Source organism: Poeciliopsis prolifica, unplaced genomic scaffold (assembly GCF_027474105.1).
Source record: "Poeciliopsis prolifica strain line A6 unplaced genomic scaffold, Auburn_PproV2 SCAFFOLD029, whole genome shotgun sequence".
NCBI classification, from domain to species: Eukaryota; Metazoa; Chordata; class Actinopteri; order Cyprinodontiformes; family Poeciliidae; genus Poeciliopsis; species Poeciliopsis prolifica.
Window position 1 is genome coordinate 6,221,967 of NW_026562404.1, and position 25,861 is coordinate 6,247,827.

The window sequence follows — 25,861 nt, forward strand, 5'->3', positions numbered from 1 at the left end:
AGGCCGGTTATAAGGCCATCTGTCCCTCTCAGACACCTCATCCATCTCTGTCGCTGCCAGTGCAGCCACCGCACATACACATAAGCACTGAAACGATCTCCTGTTGTTGAATACAGTATCTCAGGTCTGAATGGTCGTACTTAGCGTGGAGACGACTGACTTAGATTAGTGCATCTGCATCAAACGCCATTTTGTTGCTTTATCTTTCAGCCATGATAGGCCACCAGACAGCTCGCATGTACTGAAGTGTCCCATTGAGTTTGCTGAAGTGGACTTGTCTCGTCCAATCACAAGCCAGAAGCCTCTCACATCTCACTCGTGGCTCAATCCAGACACGAGTGAAGTGGTCAAACTCAACTCACCTTTCTCCCACCGAAGTAGAGTCTTTGAAATAATCAAGCAGGGAAAACATGGATACACGTTCCAATGGTGCACAACTGCAACTCCTGTGTCTTAACATCAGTCCATACAGTGGCAGTTTCTGATATGGGAACTTGGGCAACGACACATCTGGTAGGGATCTCGTAGGGATCTCATAGGGATCTCGTTGGGATCTCATAGGGATCTCGTAGGGATCTTGTAGGGATCTCGTAGGGATCTCGTAGGGATCTCGTAGGAATCTCGTAGGGAGCGGCATATCAGGATACTTTGAGGTGTTTCTAGTTTCAGCAATAAGAAATTTCAGACAATTTTGTTTAATGGTGTCACCATAAACAGATCACGTCTATCAGGTAGAAAGTAACGGTTGTTTTAAGTCATCTTGTATTTTTGGGGTTTTTTTTAGAATCAAACTAACCTACATGAACTCAATAATTTTCTGTAACCATTGTGTCCGGTGCAGAGTTAATGGGAGGATATTGCAGTGGCGTATTTGTCCTTCAGTCAGTGAGCAGCAGGCCGGGTTCACATGGTCACCGGTCCATCAAAGACACATAACTACTCACATGCTTTTTGAACTTAATTATCAGTTCTCAAACAAGTGAATTGTTATACAGTCAGTATTCAATCTATCTCAATAGGCTACATAATTTTGTTCACCAAAAGGTTGGGCAAGGAACAGTCAAATCTTCACCTGCAAGCATATTAAAAAAAACAAATGACAACAGAATCACTTAATAATAAAATATAAACAGCACACACAAATCTAAGTGAAGAGAAACAGTGACTCTAGACCAACACATGCAAAAGTCCCGACATACGTGGATGATTGTACAGAGGAGAGATGAAGGGAGAAAGATGGCGACCAGGATGCAGATGGTAAAGGTGTGTGTTTGTCTCACCAATGATGCACATTTGCATTTTTGACAGGACGCACAGATTGATGAAAGTGAGAATGATGAAACCAAAGAGTTTGTGCTAAGTCTAACAGCTGTAACTTATAAAATCTGGCAGGGCACGTTCCTGAAGCTCCTCGGCGAGTTTGTGTGAGGACAAAGACTCACGTTTTCCGACTGCTTGAGCTGGAAAGCGCTTCTTTTTCAAAAACCGTTTGTGTCTGTACTCTGTTTCTTCTCTTTAGAGAACTACTGTCGATATTACCTCCCTGAAGTAGCAGCAGGACTAGAGCGCAAAGAAAAATGAGGTGGATGGAGGTTGTGAAGGAAGGTCGCATGATGTCTTTCTTGTGCGCAGCTTTGTTAGACCTGTGATACTGAGGAATTGAGTTAATTTAAAAAGTAAAAATCAAAAGTGGGAAATCTTTCAAGAATGCCTTTCACTTCATCAGTCATTTTAGTCTAAATTAGAGAATCGGAAAGCATTCTACAGCAGCTTGTACTGCCAGAAACGACCAGCAAACACACACACGCACGCACGCATGCACGCTCACAGACAAAACAATAATAATTAAAAAAAACACCTTCAAAACAAAATCACCTTCCCTTTCAATGCATGGCTCCATCAGATTGCATGTTCCTCTGGCTGTTGTTGTTGTTGTTGTTGTATGTGATTGGATTCTCTGTTGGATAAACAGCTGTTGGTGTGTGCTTTGGTGTCTGATAAACACATTAGACTGATGTTTATTCTTGTCCAAACTATCCCATTTCAAACACTTGACAGATGCGGCGCTCTGAGCCAATAGTAAAAATGGGAGCGTCACATCAGAACAGCGAAAGAGCCCAGAGGGAACAAGATCATCTTAAGCACCCGCATTTCACCTCGCCATGAAACACGCAATGGTCTTGTTTACGTGCTTCATATCATTTGTGAATAAAATTAGGTCACGCAGTCAAGTAATTAAACATTTTCACGTCTAATCCTGTTGTTTTAATTGGTGGGGAAGGGAATTACATGCAACAAGATTAAATGAAAACCTGGCTGACCAACAAATTAGAGTACGCGGCCCTTTAAAATCGAGTCGAACCCCACTTGGACTGCCTTTGACATGAGAGAAAGAAAGTTTGCCGCACGTCATTGTCAGCTTTCAGATGTCTGAGGGGTTTCCTGAATGTTCAGCCCAGTCAGGTCACCCCACAACATCTCAGGGAGTTCAGACCAAATCTGGGATTTCATCCAGCATTTTTTAGTTTAGATTGACATTCATATTTTGGGTTAATGTGTTGCAGGGTCAATTCTCCATCACTTTTAATGTTTGTTTTTTGTATGGTCTCATATTTTTCTCAGGTATCCCCTGACACATGGTAGAATATACATGGTAGGTTAAATGGTAGTGAGTTACCAAACAGTAACGCCTCAACCTAAGTGCTTCATAACTGGCATTAAGATAATTTCCTGGAATGCTGTTTATATTTACATTAAACATGTCATTTGTTCTGGTGTTCAAATAGCCTCGTGGTGCCCACACAGATGTTTCACTTTCAGATAATCAGAGTCATCCATTCCCTGTCTTAGTAGTCACTCATTTCTGTATTTAGGTTCCCTGTTTTCAGCCATTCCTCACTGAAGTCTCCTATTGATTTACCACGTGGGCCCATGCCCCTGATCCCTCTTGTGTTACACCATTTCCCATATGCCTTTGTAGATAATTTATGTAAGTGTTGGGTTCTTTATTTTATTTAATCAATATTTGGTTTCCCTTGGTTAACACTTGTTCATGGTCTATCGTTCTCCTCCACTCTCTCTCTCTCTCTAGGTGGGTTTCCTCTGAAGGAACATTTTTGGGAGCCAGGGCAGGATTTTGGAGTTAGTGTTCCATCCCTGGAATTTCCGATGCATGAACCAGGACCACGTCAGACATAAAGTGGCTTACATCTATTGCAAGAATAGCCCTTGTAAGGAATTAGGACCTTTTTGTCAGACTCTAAGCTAATGATTGAACTTTAAAGTAGAATTGATTAATATCCTCAGAGTTTGATGTCAGTCATCGCCCAGTTTATCCTCGTCCTCTGTAGTTCAAATTATGTTAACTTTAAATTGCAAAGCAAGAAGCCTGTATTTTCTTTTTTTCCAACCACAAATCCAGCCGCCTGTGCTGAATATAAAAGCGTTTGACAGAATACAAAATTTTGGACAATCCAAAAACCTGCCATCTTTTCTATGCAGTTTAAAGAATTAGCCAAAAAATACTCTGAAACTAACATAATTGTGTCTGATTCAAAATCCATTCTAAATATATATTTCCACACTTTTTAGTTTTGCACTCTATGGTTATTGATGTGTACCAGCCTGAATAAATACTGTATCCGTCTGAGTTTACTATTTTTAATCACATTCTCGGCTCCCCTGTTGGAGTGGGCAGAGATCAGGTGGAAGCCGCAGTCTGGCTACAAAACGTAATGCTGGTCTGCAGCCTCGAAGTTAAGAACGATCTGGGAAATCAAATTTCCCCCAAAAATATGCAGAAACCAAATATGCTCACCCCTCTAGATAGACTTCTGTGTTTTATTTAAGTGCTGGGACAATTATCTTCTATTTGTCACCTTAGATACTGACAGAACCTCGCTTTAAGTAGTCTGAGATATTCATTTAACTTTGAAGTATCTGTATTTGAATGGGGATATCTTGGAATCAGCATGAACATTGCACAAACAGTGCTTTAAAACCACGCAAAAACATATCGCATGAGTGATTTATGGTACTTTTGCGCCATATATGTGCAATCTGGCAAGCGCATCTACGCTTCTCCCTCCTCCACATTCTCTGCACAAGAGGAGCAAATCTCCCTTCTGAGGGGGATCAAAACAGTGTCAGAAGTTGGCTGTAGTAACTGAGAGAAACTTGGATGCATAATGTTATTGCCAAAACAATGCGTGTCTCCACCGCTCAGTTTAATGCAGTGTAATTGAAACACCGCAGTTCATTCAGACATTGGGACACCGCAGCTATTCATTTGCTTCCCTTTTCCACAAAGCTCTTCTCTCTGGTGTTTGTTTTGCACTTCTGTCATTTACGTGGTTGTGCCATCTTTTCAATGCAGTTTAAAGAATTAGTCCTCACATTACTATGATAGATGATTTTTTTTTTAACTATCATTTTGTTGTCTTGTGATTTTAAGTTGGTTTACGTTTGCAGTATTTTCTCTAGTGTTTACAGTATTTTCTTTCAGTCACAGTTTGAAAAAAATGCCACGCAATCAAAAGAATTAGCATCATTTCTGGATTCTGGATTCGGTTCTTTTCAAGAAGGACAATCGAACATAGCCTATGGAGAGATGTAGTAAATTAAATATTCTGATCTGGGCTCCACATTTGGGTCTTAGAACCTCTTAGAACACAGCTAAACTTTTACAAAAGCACTACTATCGATGATTGAATGATCTTTTCTAAAGACAGCGAGAGGCTGCAGCATAAACACGTCTCTCTGAACACACGTCATTGTAAAACTGAAATAATATTGTTCCAGTGGCAGCTTGGTGTAAATGTTTTCCACGCGGGATTCAGCCATATCATTCCGAGCGCTCGCTGTGTTTACCACTGTTTACTGAGCGACTCAGGCTACTGTACTGTGTCCTTACTCAAGATGTACAGCCTTGCTGCCTGGTACAACACAAAGCCTAGTCAAAGGAAACAATTACTACTCCTGGCTGTACATGAAGACATAGGAAGACATAAGGACCATCCCGAGGTTTTACGATGCCAAATATATACTCAGATGCAATAAAAACCAGAGAAAGCTTCACCTCGAAACACAAACAAAACAGCCTCCCGCATTCCACATGGAGTGTGTTTGTTTGTGGGACGAGTTCGAGATCTATCGTACAAGTGAGCCTGTGTGTATCTTTGGACGGTTTGTGTTTTCAAAGGTGAGGAGTCTCGGAGACTGAGAGTGGTATACAGGCTCCGGCGATGCGATAAACACCATTTAGTCTACTTGAAGCAACAACAAATACACAATTGTGAATTATGTCTGGGTGCAGGTAGACATTACAGAAGAAGCTTTTTTCTTATTTACCACCCGCAGGACGTCCAAGTTGATGTGATTTTAAAACAAAGGTATGTTTTGTTTAGGTTTTTTCCCTCCAGATTTCAGTGGAAGTTTGATGAACATTTAAAGACATTCGAATTGCTTTCTAAAAATTCATAAGAATCACTTCTAGCTTGCAGACTGGGATGGCTATCTATCAGTGTCACTCAGGTAGCCGCGGTATCGCTGTTAGTGTCAGCATCAGAACGTGTCAGCTGGTATCACTCACTGGTATCTGCGTCTGTGAGGCCTACACAAGCTGACCCTGACCCTCTATCTTCTCTGTTTCCCACACCTCTGCCTCGCGTCTGCATTGTCAGCGCAAACCCCTCGATTCTCTGGTATGTTGCTGGAATTTCGACTATTTTTCTAGGTCACCGTTGTTTGTGCCTTCGTGAGGTGTGTCTGTAAATTCCCACACAGGGAGTTAGATAAACACTCTAGCACCATCACATGCATATAAAACCCTTGCCTCAAAGCAGCTCCACACCCCATGCAGCAGAAAATCGGCGCCACAAACGAACATGTTTGTTTATGCAGCAAATTTCTTATGCTAGGTGATGCTGAAAAAGCATAAAAAAACAACAATAAAAAAAAAAAAACTAGCTTGTGCATTTGGTTTCTCTAGTGGATGATTGCAATTCTTTATCATCAGGATGCATGACTTTATTTTTCTTAAAAGGCTTTCATCTAATTCTTTATGCTTTACAATGAAGCGTCATACAGCTGGGAAAACTGTCTTTTTCTGGGCACGTGGGTATTAAATCGAATTATTTTTGATGAAAATACATGAGAACAGCCGAAGCAGATTATCATAACTTTCTATAAATTGCAAAATAAAAATTTAATATGTGGTGTGCAGTTAATTAGGACACCCCTGGCCATCCACACAGATACTCTGAACGCTCTGAACTCAGACAGCAAACCTCCAAAAGAGTCCTGAGACCCTGAAGTTATCACTGGCTGACTGTAGGATTTTGTTTCTGTCTAAATGAAAGGCATACGTGTAGAGTCAGAAATAAAGGCCTAACTTAAAGTAACTTGTCATTGTCATATGGCCCACCATGTTATCTACCATGATTAAGAGGTTTCTTGAGGAACCAATACAACAGTTTATGAAAAGTCTGACGTTAAATGTTTTACAGTTATCTTGTGAGACAAAACAGCTGCATTAGAATATGACACTTCGGTGGAGAGAATTGGACAAAATGTGCTGCTGGGAACAGAAAACACATCTATACTTTCAGCCTATCCATGCAGCGCTTGCTTTGCCATTTCTCGTTGCCATTTAATCTTCTTGGATCCTTTCTGTTTGACAGAAACTCACTCCCAGCTCCAGCATTACGAGAAAGGTTGACTCATTGCGTGCCAGATCTAAACCCGGCCAAGCAGGTGCTCTTCTAAATCACTGCACCTCACCACCGGCCAGCCAGAGCACAAGCTGCGGGTTTTTAGAAGGTGTCAACGGGCACTGGATCAGTGATAGTCATTTATGCCGCAGCTGAAGGCTCTCTGTAGATATACCTAAACTCTACGACCCCTGACCTCACCGGCCTACACTCCCCCCCCTAAATAAAAGACAGCAGGAAGACAAAGGTTGTGTTGGCCCCGAGGGGTAAACTAACCCAACTGCACACATGCACACACAGACTTATGTATTTGTGTGCGATCTGGTCGTGAGCAGTGAGTGACAGAGCAGAAACACTTTTAACATTCTGAAGCTTTGACCAGACAAGTGATAGGTGAGGTCCTTCTGACTTAGCCTGCAGGTGTATACATGTGTCTGTGTGTGCAAAACAGATCGCTTGGCTGACGCTCTGACCACCTAGAGGAGGCCGATTCCTGCTGACAAATACCTGCATCAGAGGCAGGAAGGAGGAAAGAGGCGGTCAGAGGGATGCGCACCAGATGGAACTGGTAATGATGATGAATCATGGGGAATAAGGCTCAGCTTAGATTAGCATCTGCTGCAAAAAAAACTCACTAAGTAACATTTTTATCCTACATGAGCCATCTTGACTTATTCTATTTCCTGTCACTGTGTTGCACTTTTTTTTTTTCCTAGTCGTGAACGAACTCAATATTATAATCCGCTTGTTTGGCCGAGTTCTGTGTTGGACATCGAGTGGGCGTGCGCATGCATGGCTGTGGACGTAATCCTGGAGTCCGATCTCTATTCTCAGACTTGTCATTTGGCAAAGACTCCCCAGTCTGACATGCATTGCAGCCTTGACGTAAGTTTCATAAATCTTCTTTTACTGTCAGATTTGAGACACCGATGGAGCCAAGAGTGAGAACAAGATTTAGAGGAAGAAAAAGAAGAAGACTGGCACAGTTCAAAATAATTGTGATAATGTCGAACAAATGTTTCTCCGTCTGTGTTATGAATAGTCTGACTGGAATGAAGCAACACATTCGTCTGTATTGCCTTTGCATCATGACACAATGGCAGGTGTGGTGAAAGATCTGGAAATTATGCATCGCCGGAGCCTCGGAGTTAGAGTGGATATCAAAAGCCACAAAAATGGGCTGGAGACAATTCAATCCAAACAAATCTGGTTGGGAGAAAAAGTAAATAAATAAAGTGCAATAACCCAATTGCACAAGTGTTCAACATGTTCACCCGACACTGTGTTGCATCACCCTTTGATTGAATTTCACTTTTCTTTGTTGCTTAAATTCAATCTGATTAAGGTGAGGAACTTTTGAAATGCTTCAAAAAGAATGGGTACTAACATGTGAGCACTCGTGTGACGAGGTAATGGTACACTTTTTATCTTTGACATTGTTTTCCCTAAATAAAAATGGTTGACGATCATCTGCATCTGTTCCGACATGTTCCTCTTTATTTTTAGCCTAGATAAGTTGGCCCGCCTCTTTATGTAAGGACTCCTCTCTGCAATGGAAAACAAACACATCGGATGCTTGATGTCACTCGTGTGTCCCCATTTAGTCTGCTCTGCCTCTCCTCCACCACCTCGTTGCCCCAACATTGCCTGCGAGTTGTTGAGACTAATGGTTTGTCTGCGACGGGAATGCTCTTGGCTCGGCATTCAGAACACAGATAGAAATGACCACAGGACACTGGCACTAGTCTCACTGGTGTGGCTTGATAATATTACTCTTGGGAGAGGCAATAAAGCTTATCTAATGATATTGGCCTCTTGCAGCTATTTAAAAACCACTTCGGGGATGGTGATGGCTCTTTTAGGGGAAAATAAGGCTTTTTGGATCACAGGTAAGTCATAAATCATGTCAGGCTGTTCTTCCTCCTCTGAAGGAGAATTTTGATAACCAGCTTACAATGAAGCTTTTTACTTAGGATAACATTTCTTGAGGCTCTTTACTTCAGGTCTCCTATTCTAAGGAGGGATGACTTTCTCACCAGAGCTCAGTGAGGTGTTACAAAAACCTTTGTAAAAAGATGGTGAGTGAATTGTGTTAAGTCTCAAAAACATTTTAAGGAATCCTTTGGAGTTTTTCCCTCAGTACTTGTGTGTGATATATTTCCTAGCCTGGGGGTCTTTGGACTCAAATGCAAAAAAGAATCAACTGGAGTCTGGGAAGCAGAGGGGGCTGAGGCTGAGAAGATTGCTGGAAAGTATTCCCTGTGATAAGCCGCCCAAGAAGCCTTTGATTAAATGTGGTCCCAGTAGGAGCCCACACTAGGCCCTCTGTGGCACAACCATGTCCCATCTCCAGCTATCAACAGCCCTGGGTAATTACAGCCATCTAGTCATTAGCCTGAGACCCACCTGGAATTCCACACAGGGAGGTGGGTGGGTGGGGTGGGGGTAGGAGAGGGTGAGTTGGGTTGGGGTTTTTAGGCTGGGTCTTTAATAAAACACTTCCCTCTCCTTGACTGACACAACACTCCTCACCCTGAACCACACATAACCAACCTTTTGTTACTGAAATACAGTTCTGCATGCAAGTCTTGGTTTCATCTCTTTCTCTCATTTTTAATAAACAGGGAGGGCATTTTATTTCTTTTGTTTATTTATTTAATACTTTTGGAGATTTGATGAATAATTATATTTCATTTAGGGGGTATTTCAAGTTTTTTCTTAACTTTTTCACTCTTCTCAGTCATTGAATGTTCAACAACATCTTAACCTTTTTGGGGGATTTTTTTTTCTTTTAAAGCCATTCAGTGGTGACTTAAGTTTCAGTCGTGCATCAAATAGCTTCTACATTCAAGAGATGGACTGGTGCTAACATTTACACAACTTAGCTAAGAAGCTACTTTAAATTGAATCTTTGGTTACATGTTACCGACAGCTTCTTGCTAAAACTCAATTTGTTGCCAAATCTATTAATTCTTTGAAAAAAACCAAACTGGCTGCTATACAGATTCTTATCTTCCTCAACATTTTAAAATGTGCAACTAAACGTAAAGAAAAAGAGAACATTTTCTGTCAGGTTTATGAAGTATGTCTATCATTCATGATGAATTCCTATTTCGTATGGTGCATGTCTATTGGGATCAAGAGTGTCGAAGTCATTGTGTGACGACATTAGGATGAAGGAAGTTACGTTTGGAGCTACTTTAGACACATAGAACACCAAGAAGAGTAAATTGTAACAGGTGCAAACAAATCATTTGCATAGTGAGAATTATTAATGTTGGTGTCAAGTTATCATGATGACATTTGAGTACAGGGATATATAATCTCTGCAAAGCTCATGGCACAGAATGTTTCAAACTGTTCCAATAAAGAGATTTTCACAGCTAAGCATTGGATGATGTATGGTACATTTTTATGGAAACAAAATTATTTACAATTAACAGCTTATTTCCATAGTAAAGAAAAAGATATGCAACCTTATGATGGGGAATAAGAAATAAAGTGTTTACCATACACTGTTCAGTACCCAATAAAATAGTTCCTTAAGGACTGTTAGCAGAAAATTTGGAACACAATATGTTAATAAACTAATGGTAGATGAGTTTCTTATACCCTTTGCTCATTATTAGACAGTACTAGACAGAAAACTCTTTAAGGCTGGAAAAAAAACTATGATCAATGCCACTTTAAAAGATAAACAGAAAGCCCAGTAGCTTGGAGTCAAATTTGAAAAACAATAAGACTTTGTCTAAAATGGTTGCTTAATACTGTAGTTCATAATAGTAGCACTTCTTTCACCTTTTATATGACTGCAGTAAAACTTTACAAATACATAGTTGCTCCTTGTTTATTCTCATCAAGACTGATTCACTTAACTTGCCATCATTTTCCCATTACTTGATATATCTGACTGGACGCAAACAAAACCAACCAGCAACAAACTAGTTCACCATATATTTTATATGAACATCTGTTTAGATAGAGCGTTATACAAAATGTTATACAAGCAAGCTCAAGAGCAGAAAAGTGAAATCTGTGGCTGTCGTGGTTGATGTGTGACCCATAAATGCCTCAGTTTTCTTTGTCTTTGTCTCAGCAGCAGGTTTTTCTAATTACACACACACACAAAAAAGACTAAAACTCGCTGTATAATCACAGTAATGCAAGTGCTCTTCTCTCTCCTTGAATAAGCCAATGTAGTGCAGTCTCATCAACAGATGAGGAATGAAACAACACTTTACAATTTAAATAATCCACTATAAACAGTTTTTGTTCTCATTTTCCTCCTTTTGTCTCTCCTTTTACACAGTGTCACTCTATGCTCCAGTGATGCATTTGTCCATTATTTTCAAATTCCTCTGGTGTCCATCTCCTTTTCCTATAGCAGTCCTCGTCCTGGACGCTTGTCCGGCAACGTCTTGCCGTGTTTAGACATCTTGAATTGCACTTTCCAAGGTACTGTCCACAGTCCAACCAAGTATGCTTTTTGTTTTGTTTTTATTCCAAAAGATAATCCTTGTACCACCCCACCCCTCCCCTCCACACCAAAAAAAAAAAAACATAAACAAAGCAAAGTTATATGAGTATATGATATGATGCCATTAATAATACTGGATATGTTTTAAGGCTCAAGTAACATCTGTCTTTGAAGAATCATGAAAGCAGCAGACCATTTGAAAAGTAGCAGTACCACACACCACAAGCAGGTCGTCTGGGCCGAATCTCTGTTTGAAGCCAAGTTGTTATCACTGACATCAGATCCCAGCAGGTTTGATCACAGAGACATTCACAAATAGGAGCTAATATGTGTTGACTCATTACGATGGATAACGGAGTCTTAGTGCTTTCACAAACAAGTAAAAAAAAAAAAAAAAAAAAGAAAAAAAAAAGCCATGCAATGATGAGACAAGGTCGGGGCGGAGATGCATAGCACTTTTGGACAGACATTTCCAGAATGCCACTTTCTACATCATGTCCTGCAGAGGGGTGTCGGGTGGGGCTGCGTTTGATGGGAACAAAGGGGCAACACGACCTCAGGTCTTGTCCAACCACTCTGCTCGCTTAGGGGCCTTGCATGTGTGTATGTCCACAGCCTCCTCGCAGTCCTTGCACTCCACCGCGCAGCACCATTTGAACTTGCACTCACACTTTGTGATTTGCATGACTCGGGTGGTGTCGTAGCCTCTCCCGCAGCACATGACCTCACAGCCGTCCGTGCCCCTCGATGTCTTGTTGCAGACCCGTCCAGCGGTGCCCAGAGAACCTGCGCAGAGAGTTTGAGAGTTTACTTATTTGTTTTTCTACAAAAGCTGATGTTTGCAATAGCATGTTTGGTGACAAAAGAAACTACAGTGGTTACTGTGATACTGAAAGAAATAAAGACATACAGTGCCTTGCAAAAATATCACAAAATTTTACTTTTTGTCACAAACTTCAATGAATTTAATCAGCAACTTGTGTGCATGATCGAATCAAAGCATATTTGTGAAGTATTCCTTCTACAGATAAAAAAACCTGAAAAGTGTGGCATAATCATGGATGTAGCTTCTCGATTCAATATCTTGTAGAACCAACTTTTCTTGGAGTAACAGCTGAATGTCTATGTCTACGAGCTCAAAATATATTTGCCTATATTTAAACATATCCTAGTAAAAGTTTTGCCAGACACTGTACTTTTATTGAATATTCATCACCAAAGTTTTACTGCTATTTCTCACTCACTGACATGTTTTACTAAAAGAATAAAATCCCTCTGCAATTCCCAAATCTGCTACTCGTTTATCTTTTTGATCCTTAGCCACTGAATATCGCATTCTACTTTTTCTTAGTTTTGTTGACCCAGATTTTATCTGCAAAGGTGATAACCTTCGTATTGCAGAAATCCTGAGAGAATTTAAGAATTTAAGAGTTGCATTAATAAAAATGTAATGTAATACCTATTTGCAATATCCAATACAGACCAAGCAGTTTATTGACGCTTCCAAACAAAGAGTAAAGCAGTGAAGCTGTTTAAATCTCAATCAGATTTAAACAGCTCATCTCAGTCTAGAAAAAGATATAAACCACACGCAAAGAACAAAAAGATGAAAAAAAAGCAGTGCTAACTGAAAGCAGCTAAAAGCAGTAGAACACTGCAGCTGAAACTTTTACCATTTCTGGTAAAGTGAGTGAACCTGACAGCGTTCAGGTGCTTTGAGTTTCAGTATGTGCGGTTCTGATGCCAAATCAATTTAAAACGCTCATCAGCGGTGATGAATGCCTCGAAGCGCTTTGCAGCCGAGCTACCACGCAGTGCAGTGGCATGTTGTCCATGTCTTATGTGAATGTCATCCCCACAGAGATTAGCGTTCATGTTTGGTGTGAGAAGCTCCCTGTTTGAACTGCTACCTATGACAACAAGCGGCCTGTACAACAACAGACCCACACACACAACTATGCGGTGTTGGTAGAGCGGCCTGTAGTTACACTGCCTTTCCCAAGCCACTGCTCCCTTTGAAGCACCTCTGTGTGTGTGTGCGAGGGTTAAATGGACAGTGGAGCGTGACAGACAGACAGGCTCTCACACTCGGAGGCCCACTCTGCCCTCAAGCTACGCTTAGCTCAGACAGACAGAGAGGGAGAGAGACTGTGACAGACACAGAGAAGTGACTTTTTTTTTTCTTTTTTTAATTAGCTGCTTGTGTCCCCAGGCTGTGGATTCCACCGAGAAGGTGAGAATGACAGGGGAGGGTGGATGAAGGGACAGAGAGACAGGGAGACAAAAAATGAGCGAATGCATGGAAAGGCTGGAAAAAGCTTCAACGTAACGTAACGTCAAATACTGTCCAACCGTTCTTCATCCATCACCCTGTCAGTTTGAAACAGGCACATATGTTCAGATTCGTTATTTAAAGAGGAATCAAGACATCTCCTGACCACAAGGTTGTGTGCGTGTGTGCGTGCGTGTGCGTGGGCATGTGCGTGTGTGTGTGAGAGAGAATTGACAGACTGACAGAGGTCAGGTGGTCACAGAACAACCATGTCCTCAGGGTACAAGGATATTAGCTTCCACCAACATCACAGGGGAGGCCTGCTGTGTTATCTGACTACTATTACACACACACACACACACACACACACACATACACCCGCACACCGTCATTCATGACCACAAAACACACTAGTCATGCATGAGCATACACAAAACACATAAATAGCACCTCTAAAACATAAGAGAGTCTGAGCAATCCATCAATATCCATGAGAAACAACCCCTCTGTCTTTTACCCCCCTCCTCGCTTTTGCAGTTTTACCTGCTGCTTTGTCTTGGAGGCAATAATCCGGAGAGTTCTCAAAGTACACCAGATCATTCTTGGTGGCCTTCCTGAAGGCTTTGTTGGCCACAGTGAAGCCTGTCCCATCCTGATTCATGATCACCTCAACCGCCCCGTTGTACTTCCTCCGCAGGTAGTCGCCCGTCTTCCTGAAGTCTGATAGGGCCATCCAGCAGGTCCGCAGTGTGCAGGAGCCGCTCACGCCATGACATTTACACTCCATGTTCATGAAGCGCTTCACCGCCTGCGCGAAGAAGTTTGGTATTTGATTAGCGTTGTTTCGATTAGCGTTGTTTCGATCAATATTACATTTGATTTAATGTCTTGCAAAATGTTTGAGGTCATCTACTATTATTATTTTCCCTTTCATTGCTAACTCTTATCTGTCTTCTATGTTGTAAAAAAATAAATAAATTAAATCATCTGCTCCGATTTTGAGCAGAGCTTTAAGCTTGCGTATAGCGCCAACTACAGCATGTAGAATTAAATTTCACTGTAAATGCTTGTTCTTGAATTAAAAGCTTGGTCCCAGGCATACAAATAATGGAGCAATCTAGAAAATGAAGAAGCATTTGAGCAAGGATTTTTAATAACCAAATAAATCAAATTAATGGGTCATTACCAGGCCTCTGCACAGCTAAAATTTTCTGATGAGCCATTTGATTTAGTTCTGTTGGAGTTTATTTTGGTAGAGCTCAAAGGCTGGACTACGACGCCCTTGATTTAGATTCACCTGTGTATGTAAAGTCATAAACTGGTAAAAATTATATCTGAGTTCATCAGCACTGGTGTTTGTAACATTGCTGGTGTAATTCATATGAATATTAATAAAGATGAACAGATCTTCTACGTTAAGTGAAAGTAAAGGCTGATGATTTAAAACCAATGACTTGAGGTGCTATTTTAGGAACACATCCCCGACTGCTCGAAGTTCAAGAATGAGGTGGACATGCACATCAACAAAGACAAAAGAAAACATCTTATGTGTACGAAACCAAAACATATCAATGCTGAAGCTAAAGAGCTTCATGTTTTGTTTATTTCTGATTTAATTTGGATACGGCATTGCAAAAGATTTTCCAAAAGGAAAGCAATGTTTAAACGTTTAAGAAATCCAATCTCTTGCCCATATATTTTTTTTTAATTTTCAATAAATACAAGCTATTTTTTATTTTAATTAAAGCTCCTGGTGTACCTTTGTGTGTAAAAAATATTGTACATGAGCCAAAAGTGCCCAAAGTCAATAGATCCTGTCAACATTTTACTTATTTAGAATTGTGTCATTTATTTAAACCATCAAAATCACATGACTTTTATATGGAAATTATCCACTCACTGTTCTGCCACAGCGGTTGTTGTGGAGGTTCATGAGTGCCCGACCATCCCGGATGGGTCGCTCTTTGGCATCAATGAAGGTTTTGGCAAATTTGATCCCATAGTTGACGTTATCGCTGCATCCGCCCCAGTCAAAGTCTCCTTTTCCGTCGTTCGCTCGCCCCCGCCGTAGGGGGTCGCAGTTACACAGCTTCAGCTCCCCCTGGCTGCAGGCACGGGTCAGCGCATACACGACTCCCGCTGAGGAGATGGCGTAGACGAAAGCTGCTTCACGACTGCCTGAGAGGGAAGGATATAAATATAGAGGTTTCTGAGTACAGGTGACGCAGTCACTCACTCACAGCATGCAGTAAGTCCTTAACGAACCATAAAACAGCATCGCGGCACATGCTACACCTCCAGAGATGACAGGACCTGGTTGTGAGCCATGAGGACATGAAGGTGCAGCTGACGGAGTAAATCAGCCCCGATGTGGAGTAAAGAGCAGCTCTGTTTAAATATTATCATGGAAATAATCCTCACTGTGGGGCTCTCCCCTGCTCACATAAATTGTTTAAATACAGACACAGTGATACCCCATTTATCAGCACCAGGGTGATGTCATGAGAACATTATCTACCATTGCTCTGCTCATGTGTTCATTTGCCGGTTCCCTAGGACATGACTCACGCATTAGTGTGGCCAAATACAAAAGGAAATTTTTATGATGTGATCGGTCACGGTTGCTCTTTGCAATGTATCTGCGAGCAAAGTGGCCTAAAACGTAGCAAAGGCATCAAAGTTAACCTTCACTTTCTTAAACTGAAACACAATACAAATGCATTGAAAGCTCGTTTCTGATGTGACAGAAAAACTCCAGTCCGTAAATAAGGCCACAAGTCTTTCTCTCTTAACTCACCAAGTTAAAATATTGAAGAAAAGTTTGTCCATATAGACATGGACATAGGAGCAGATAAACATTACATTTAATTTTGAAATTGTGTTTGCCCAATGCCATTACTTTGGAACGTGATAAAAATATCTGAATTTTCAGCTGTTTTAAAATCACATTGAGTTTTCATGCATCCTGTCGTCACAGAGCTTTTCCTCTTGTCCCGCTTGGAAGCTATTTGTGTGCAGCGAAGACAAATCAACGCCTAATATTTACACAGGAATTTATGAATGATTTTTTATTTTTTTCAATTCAGGCAACTCATTTTCTTAGCACAGCTCTCAGGGGTTCATGTAATTTTATCATATACAGACGTGAAATAAATAGGTTCATATGTCATTTCCAAGACACATTCAGCTCCCGAAGGTTTAAACCTTCATTTTAATGTTGTTGATTTGCAATATATCTCAGCTGAATTTTTGTCCTATCTGTCATCTTCTTATCTAAAATCTCCAGTTCACATCTCCAGTTCACATAAGATAAGATTTAGATTTTTTTGGGCCTCATGAGCCTATATTCTAACCTATAAAGCTGTTTACACTGGTCGTATTCCAAAAATATATTTAGCATCTTATAATATCTGACCAAGAGTGCAATTTATTGATGTGTGTGAGTTTGTGTGTCCTTCACTTCACTTGGTGTTTTTTGTCTTTTAACCTTATGTATTTATTATGTATTTATGTAAGTATTTGTTAACTTTTTTTAAGGAAAAAGCACACAAGCATTAAGCCAACATTGTTGCGCAGTCTGCAGTGAGCAAACCGCTTGTACTGTATATTCGGCAAAGTGTCCCGTTTACTCTTGGAGGTGAGGAGTTGGGGGCAGAGGATGCAGACGGGATACATGTGTGAGAGAAGTGACGAGGGCATCGCTGGTCATCTTTCAAAGCTGCGCTGTTTGCCTGACAGTGAGAATATCTCTCTAAATATTTACATCTACATTACTGTTTATTCCTCTCACCCCTTCGTTCCCCCTGCCGCACACACGCACCCATACAGGCGGGGTGAGTGTCTTCATATCTTTCACTTTCAGCCGTGCTCCGACGGCCCCCACACATGCTTGAGATGGTTGGCCCAGACCCAATAACAATCTGTAGGAAGTCACTGACGTCAAAATCTAGATATAAGGACACTGACACATTCTTTTTTTCTTCTTCTTCTTTAAGATCTAACATTCTTTAAGATGTTAGACTCAGTCTAACATCTTAGACTGAAGGATCTCTTTAGACCTTTAGACTGAAGGATCTCTTTTAGATCCTTCAGTCTAACATCTTAAAGTGCTGCAAAGGAGCTTGCTAGACAACAAATTGTTGTGAGAAATACTATGCACTTCGGATTTGCAACCCGTATTCTTTTGTAACTCCAAACGATGCTGCCTCTCTTCAGAATCCGATACGTGCATGGTCCATGTCCTGATATAACAAAAAAATTAAAGCCTTACTACTTTCATTTTGCATTTGTATCAATGATTTTAGACCCAAGTGGAGGATTATATTTTTGTATGAGTTACTGTATTATGGAATTATGAAGATTAATAGTTATGAACGTTGGAGTGGAAAGTCACGATACCTGCTTGCTATATGTTTATTCTAAGTTCCTGTATAGTTCCATTAAAATGAAGCTATTTGGGTTAAATGTACAAGGTTGGGAGTTGTTTTCTACAGCTGCATCAGAACCCAACTGTCTTGCCCCTTGTTTTGGATCCTTCATCCTTGGTATAAAACTCATGTATTGTCTCTGCCTGGCAGAGCTTTTCACCCAGAATTACCTCATGATTGATTGTCCAACAAGCTCTCTGTATTGTGCACCATATATGAATAAACCTGATTGAGTGATTTCACCTAACAGTGCTTGGTGATATTTTCTTTCCACAACAACATACAGGAATCTAAAACATATTTCAATTTAATGGTATGGTTTTTTTCTAAAGGCTTTCTGTGAACCATTTTTCATTGATTGTGGTTTTGAGCCAATTTGGGCCAACTTACTTGCTCAAAACATTACAAACTGTGACCCTTACAGAGATAAAAATAACTGACTGATCTCCTGTTGGCTGATAATATGCATAGGAGTCCCATGACTACATTTTTCTACCCAAATAGAGCTACAAAAACTGACTGTATGTCATTGGTTGTTAGTGGAATGACAGAAACTACTGAAATACAAAATAATGTGAAGGGAAGAAAGAAAAAAAATCAACCTATTAATCCTTCATTCTTAATTTTCTTTTTTTACATGTCATTTTAGTTACATTCAAATTTTACATTAACCTGCTAAAATCTTCCAGTCCTGCTATTGTGAGACTATATATGTGTTAAAACGACAATTCTTTCGCACATGTACAAATGGATGATTTAAAGAAAAATGCATAAAATTCTTGATAAGTTGTGGTATATCATCAGGAAACAATATGGTTGCATAAATCAACTGTTTGTTACCAAATCTTCAGACCCTCCTGCTCAGTTCTGCTCAAAATCCATTCTGGCAGAAGTTTGACTGTATTTCACCAATAAACCATGCAGCCAATCACATGCAAGGGCAGACTGAGATCCTGCAGTTATGTAAAAGGTAGGCAGTCAATTGTCAGCAAGTGTGGTGGTACGGACCACTCAAATTCATGATTTGATTGACCTGCACCACCACATATTTAGGTTCACTTAAAAGAAAAATGTGAATCAGTAATGTCAAGAGTTCAGCATTTATTTATCTGATTTGTTTCCCTGATCGTGTTCAAGTGTTCATATAAAGTTTGCTTCAAACATTACTGCCGCATTTCTATTTTTAGCAACAAAAAAGGTACATAGTAATTAAGATTGTATAAAAGCATTGCATAGAAAATGTTTACTACCACACAAACAATTCATATTTGCAAAATTAGGTTTAAACAGAAAGCCTTAAACGTTAATAAAAGAAGTGGAGAAGTGGTTCTAAATGGAACGAGACTCCAAAAGCACTGAACCTTTAATAAGAAATCTTTCTTTTTCCTCTATTTTCAGTTGACAGTGACTAACAAGTGCGCTACTGCTATCTTGTGGGTTGGAGTGTAAAACCACAGGCTTGTGAGTTAAATGCCTCAGTGAAAATGATCATCGAAATTAAAATTTACTTTAGCTAAAATACTGATTACCCAAACACAATAAAACAGAACATTGGATCATCCATCCATCCATCCATCCATCCATCCATCCATCCATCCATCCATCCATCCATCCATCCATCCATCCACTATGCCCACTTAGCTCTTAAAGGCTTATAGGCATCACACTTGTGAAGCTCACCAAGTGAAACTATTGTAGCCAGTCAACTTCGCATGTTTGTGGAGCGTGAGGGGGAAGAAAACAAAACAGAGAGTGCACTAGAAAAATATTCTAACACTAAGCAGAAAGGAATGAGCTGGGATTCAAATTCATTGCCTTCTTGCTGTATGTGAACTGTGCTAACAACTGGGCCACCATGCAGACTTAGCATAGCCCGCAGAACGCAAAAGAATGCAGAAAAAGAGTGAACATATCAGGTCAAAGAAAGACTTGCTTGGTGCTAATAGCAACTGCTTCAGTTTCACCAAGCAGTTTTTTTGTTTGTTTTTTTTTACACTTAGAGACTTACTCCGGAGCAAGACACGTCCAAAGACGGTGTGATCGCGTTCCAGTGTGCTGCAGTTCCACCGATGGTGTCTGAACTGGTGTTGGCACTCTCTGATCCACTCCTTGGTGCCCTCGCCGATGGCCTGCATGATGTCTGGGTGGCGCTGGCAGAGCTGCCGCTGTTTGTTGACTAGGCCGGGGATGTTGTCACAGATTACACGAGCTCCCAGAGCCCCGATGTACCTGAGAGTGCCAGAAATAATAAAGTTTGGATGTTTTATGAAGCAATCAGTAATCTTCATGTCATTTCTAATGTCACTATGAAATGGTTAGGACACAGCGACTGGTGGGATCCTGCAATTAACTCCATGCAGTTTCGACTTGGAATGTGAGTTCTCAAGAGGACACAAAGAGGAGAGTAGCATGAAGAAAAGCTACCGAAACAAGCCCCCTGTGAGTCAGAGTTCACTACACTTAACAGTTTAAGGTTTGCGAGTAGAAGGGGAGTGGAAACCATTTACTCCACTCTCCAAATAAATAAGCACTTAACCTCTCTGCACAAGACCTGTGAGTGTATGTGTGTTTAAACATTTGCCAGTCGAAATCATGTCAGAAATCAGAGCTCTAAGTCTGCAGAATCCAAGAACCCTGTCAAACTTTATTCACGTTATGCTCTTCTGCATTTTGCTTAATTGCTTTTACCTAACCAGAAGGGTCTTCAAATGTCCAAATAAAGCAGACTTTTACAGTATCTTCCCAAGACACTTTGTTGAGGTTGCCCAAAGTGAACTTTCTGGGCAAGTGATCTCTTTTTACGTCTGTACATGAGACGTCTTCCAGACTTATGACTGTAGGGGGGGTTTGACGGATCACACAGGGAAGGCCAGGGAGCTTGTAGCTTTATCGCCCTCTTGTATAAGGCTGAGAAGAAGGTGGTCTCTGGAGACTCACTACTCCCCTGAGTGGGATTAGAGAGGAAGAGAAGAGCTGTATACCCATCAAAGGAAATGCTGTAACAGCAATTCACACCTAATTTTTTTTTTCAGTGTGACTCTCTAAGAGAAAGGAGGGTTTGTGGATGGTAAATCATTACCCAAAGGTTAAAAAAAATAACATGGTGTTAAAACGTCTGAGTACACCAGGGCACTAGGAAAACACAAGACGAAAAATGTTGCTGATGGCTAAAATCTACTTGTTTTCTACTTGCCTGGGCCTTTAAGGTGAAAATCTGTTGTAAAATTCAAAAATCCAGTCTTTTATCTAGTCATTGAGTAGCAAAATATGAGCATATGTGATGCACATATGCCAGCAACACTCTTCAGATTGGAAGATGTCCACACAAAGGAAGAAAGTGAGTTGCTAAAATACCCTGAGGCATAAGGAGTTGCTTAAAAAGAAACTGTAAGTGTATTCAGAGGCTTCAGGTCCCAACAGCAGAGATAGACTTCAGTGTGTGACATTGCCATCTTGCTCCGAAACCATTTTCAAAGTTTTGCAGTTTTTGCGTGTTTCATGGTGGCCTATCAGTTGAAAGGACTTTTCGGAGGTTCAGAGCCTTACTTACATTTTGTATTCTCATGAGCTTTCTGCCTCTGTCATGTTGGCTTTGGAAAGCTGAAAGTGTATTCAGCTTTCTAAAGCTGAACTGAACGGTTTAGAAACCGTTCAGTTAAATTAAGCATCTGCGTTCTTGGGGTACGTTGACATTAATGTGACATTAATGTTTACTTTTGAAAATAATTATGCTAATTGCAAATACAAGCTAATGCTAAAGGCAACTTAAAATGCAAACCCTAAATGTTTTCTGTTACAGACCACATTTTACAGTGACTGTCCTTTCAAGCAAAGCAATGACACATTACCTCTGATCCTAATACAAATAACTGTTGACTGCTAATAGCAGGAAACAGAAAGAAGTATTTTGGATGCAATTATTGCTCTTCAAGCTAAAATGGGCTAAAATTGGTAGCTATACAAATCTCAGAAATCATCCACGAAGCTATGATTGCTGGATCTTGAGAGAAAGATCAGAGTTGCAACGGCCAGGTTCTAATGTACAATAGAGTTTTTAACACCGCCAAAACCTTCAGCTTTATTTTTCTACAATTAAAAATCCCGATGCCAAACAAAGTGTCAGAATAACGGAGCTAGGTCCCTTCCTGTCCGAAAGATGTGCACCGCTGGTGAGGTGATTGAAATAAGTCTGTTGTAAATTTGGAAATATGTAGTGCAAAGAGAAACAGACATTCATGGCAATGAAAACAAAAGACCACCACTCATCACACATGCTAATTCAATACTGTCTTCAAACTACAATTGATAATCCATGAATTGCATTTCTGCAAAGCGTCTGATTGCAGGTCAGCTAGAGGACAATGGCCAACCGGCTTGCTTTACTTTTGTTGCTCTTGATCAGAACAAAACAAAATAGCACTTAAAATACCCCACAAAATACAACAATTTTATCACTAATTGTAGCTTTCTGTTCAAACTCAATACATTAGACACCTTGAAGTTATTGTAGTCTTGCTCAAGTTTATGAGATAATACCAGCGATGCCCACAACACTTCTGATACACTAGTCATGCACTGACTTGTTAAAACAAATACATAAAAGCACCCAGTCTTCAAATTTGCAGGAAATATAGGTAAATTAACAATTATTTAACTAGAAACATTGACTTTAATAGAAGAACTGCACTCAGTCTCTCAATTTAAAAAAAATAAATAATCAAAGTTATGTAAAATATAGTTGAATTTTAACTAATGTTATGGTGTTCTTTTTAAGAAGGCAGAAAACACGATTTTCTGCAGGATCCTCTAATCCCCCAAAATAAAAATAATTTAGAAAAAAGGAATAACACCTGTTCGCTCCACGATGCCTTTTCCCATAATCTACACAAACTATTAGACATTCCACACACACACCCACACACACACACACACCCACACCCACACACACACACCACACACACACACCCCACACACACACACACACACACACACACCCCACACACCCCCTCTAGTCTCTCACACACGAGCCTTTTTCTCTTATGTAACGTCGCCCGGAGCTTTTTAACGGTGGTAAAGCCATCTGCGTGTGACGCAGATGCGGAGGTGGCTGCGACCCGGTGAATTAATGACCAGAGTTTTTGCCGCTCCAGCTGAGCAGCGCGAGCTCGGCCAACGACGCCGAGATAAATCAGACGCGCAAAGCGAAGCGCCCGGCATTATTATCGCAATCATTATTACCGCTCAACGCGGCGGGGCCAACAAACTGACACGAGCAGCGGGGCAAGCTCACCTTCGAGAAACGCTCCACTCTCATTCACAAACTCATAATTTCCTTCGCGCCCCGGCGCGTCGCTTGGCCCCTACTATTGGAGACGCGTCATTGAGAACTTGACCGAGTTATGATTTAAAAACACCAGAGTGCTCTTTGCTTCCATTTGCTTGTAAAATAATACTTCCAGGTGTAAAATTTAACATCATTTTTAAAATGTAAAAATATATAGGCCTATAGAAGCGTATTTATATTTTTGAATGACTTGTTGAGAAACTATAGCGACCATAAACAAACAAAAACATTCACATTTGAAGAATCCCTTATTGGGTACACACATTAAACACGTGATTATTTAAATTCATTCCAATGCAGTTTATCCCTGTTAGGGGTTTGACACAGAGTATCTTTTGGAAATTAAGATAAGAACAAATATAGATAATTATCTAGTTGTCCGTCTCGGCAGCAAAAACAAGCGGCTCCGGTGAATCGTGTGGGTGACAAGAATATGGCCTGTGTGATGGATGCGCACTCACCACCAAGACGAGTCCACGCGAGGCGTGACGAGCAGCAGCAGCAGCAGACACGCACTGTACATCCTTGAGCTGGCACCTTGGCTCTGACTCGGAGAAGGCCCGGGTGAGAGTCCGGCTCCCGGAGAACTACCGCGGTGAATCCGAGCTGCACGGAGGCCGAGGATCCTGCTTAAACCCAGCATGGCTCCTGTCTTTTTTTTTTCCTTTCTTTTTTTTTGCCCCCCTTCCCCGGTAAATAAGGGGAAGAAGAGATAAATCCTTATTCCAGATGTGAGAGCTTGTTAAGTTTTGTTGTGAGTTATGGAGTTAAAGGAGCTGGAAGGCCTCATTAATCCAGGGTGCGATTCCCGTGTTGTGCGGCTGTCAGCAGATAAGAGGAGCGCGTTCGCGGTGCCATGTGCGCACCAGAACCCTCCCCTGAGAACTTCTGGCTGCCAACCCGGAGCCTTACCTGACGAAGCGGGGCGGGGGCAGGGGGGGGGGGACACTAGCGAAGCCGGGTCTCGCCCCTGCTCTCAATCTCACCCCCCACCTTTTTGGTCTGATCCCGCTGTTTTTGTCCTTGTACCAGAAGCTGGGCCGTTTGCGTTGAAGAGTATGAAGGGCTGGAAGTCAAAGTTTGCAGAGTTGGAAGTGGCCGCTCCCCAGGCTGCTGTGGGACTCTGCGCTGCGTCGGATGCTCCCCTTTATTAGCACACGGTGGATAGAGTCCGAGTTAAGGGGGAGAGGAGGAGAGAGAAAAAAGATGAGGGAGGGCTCGCCGCGGACAGCTCCCCTCCCTCATTGGGTGGACGCAGAGGTTACAGGGTTTGGCGAAGATCGAGATGTTTAAAAGGACGGAAGGAGAAAGGTGAGCTAAAGGAGTGACGACGCTGCTGATCACTCTCCCCTCGAGCTCATCTGGAATATAAAATGCATGAAGGGAAATTATTAAATAACACAAAAGATGTTGACGAACGTATATATATATGCATTAAATATTTAGAATTTAAATGGATTTTCTCTACACTCTACTCACATTTTATCAGGGTTTTATTACATAGAATCAGAAACATTGTTGTTAAGGGGCAGAAAAAAAATCCACAGCATGCATTTATTTTTTGCTGTTGCAGCAGAAAGTGTTGTGTGTATCTAGCAGCTTGACGTATTGACAGTCTGAAATTATGTCCAACGTGATTTGCAATAATGGTTCAACCTCAGGATGGAGAACTTCTGTGAATGTTCATTTTTAAGTGTTCAAAGAGAAGGAGGCAGACAAGTTTCAAAAGGATTTTGGTCTGGTCTAAAACATGAACATACTATGATTTAGATTATGTGATTTCAGCCCTGAGATAGAGTTTTTAACATGTTTTCATTCCATGTATTCCCACCCTTTGTGCTGAACACAAACATCTCTGAAGCATGACGCTGCCACCGCCATGTGTCGCTATGGGGATGCTGTGCAGAGCGTACTGTGCAGTCTTAGTTTTTCTTGGTCTTTATGATGTTGTTTGTACATTGATATCATCTACAAAGCCTCTGAGGACTTAAAAGAGCAAATACTTGAGCTGAGATAAAATTACACACAGCTGGGAGGTCATTTTCAGATGTATTGGCAAAAGACATCGAAGACCATGCCTCTGCAATTATGTGCTGTGTTGTTTTGGTTTATCAGATCATAGTCCAATAAAGAACATTAAATGTTGTGGTTTTACAGTGATAAAATGTAAAAAAAAAAAAAGAAAGAAAAGTTATATCTGCAATGTATTATGCTTATATCATTATCTCATTTAACCGGCCATATAAAAGTAGACAAATGTAACAAATGTCATTAAATGTGAAAAATCGGCCACAACAATTGCGAGAACATAAAGATGGCTGAAATGCCAAGTTACGGAGAGCAAGAATCAAAGCAAGGGTGACAAAAAAAGCAAAACAACATTAGGAGCAAATGGCATTGATATTAAAAGACGTTCAGTTACTCACTGGCACGAGTTATAGAACAAATGCATATTTAAACAAACCTTTCACTTGCACCCAACCCACTTGTATAGTTCTTCTAAGGTTAAAATGTGAGAAAAAAGCTGGGAATGTAGAACCAAGAACCAAGAAAGCAGTGCCAACTTGTCCATTGGATCAGCATCATGGCCTAAATATGAACCATATGTGTGAGGCAGAATGCTCAGAGCGC

The 25,861-nt window shown here is 40.9% G+C and overlaps 1 protein-coding gene across 2 annotated transcripts; it reads right to left on the reverse strand.

Moving 5' to 3' along the window:
* Positions 1–10,105: 10,105 nt before the first annotated feature.
* On the reverse strand, positions 10,106–24,523 carry LOC129372345 (protein Wnt-2b). 2 transcript variants are annotated; one of them, XM_055049586.1, is made up of 5 exons: positions 23,692–24,523; positions 19,895–20,115; positions 15,360–15,637; positions 14,003–14,267; positions 10,106–11,973 (listed from the first exon to the last, which is right to left on the reverse strand). In XM_055049586.1, exons 1-5 carry the CDS (start codon positions 23,871–23,873, stop codon positions 11,744–11,746), a joined length of 1,176 nt encoding a protein of 391 aa, XP_054905561.1. In that variant the 5' UTR covers positions 23,874–24,523; the 3' UTR covers positions 10,106–11,743. The 2 variants fall into 2 exon arrangements, with proteins under 2 accessions (XP_054905561.1, XP_054905562.1); XM_055049587.1 differs by lacking the exon at positions 23,692–24,523 and adding an exon at positions 23,177–23,399.
* Positions 24,524–25,861: the final 1,338 nt, after the last annotated feature.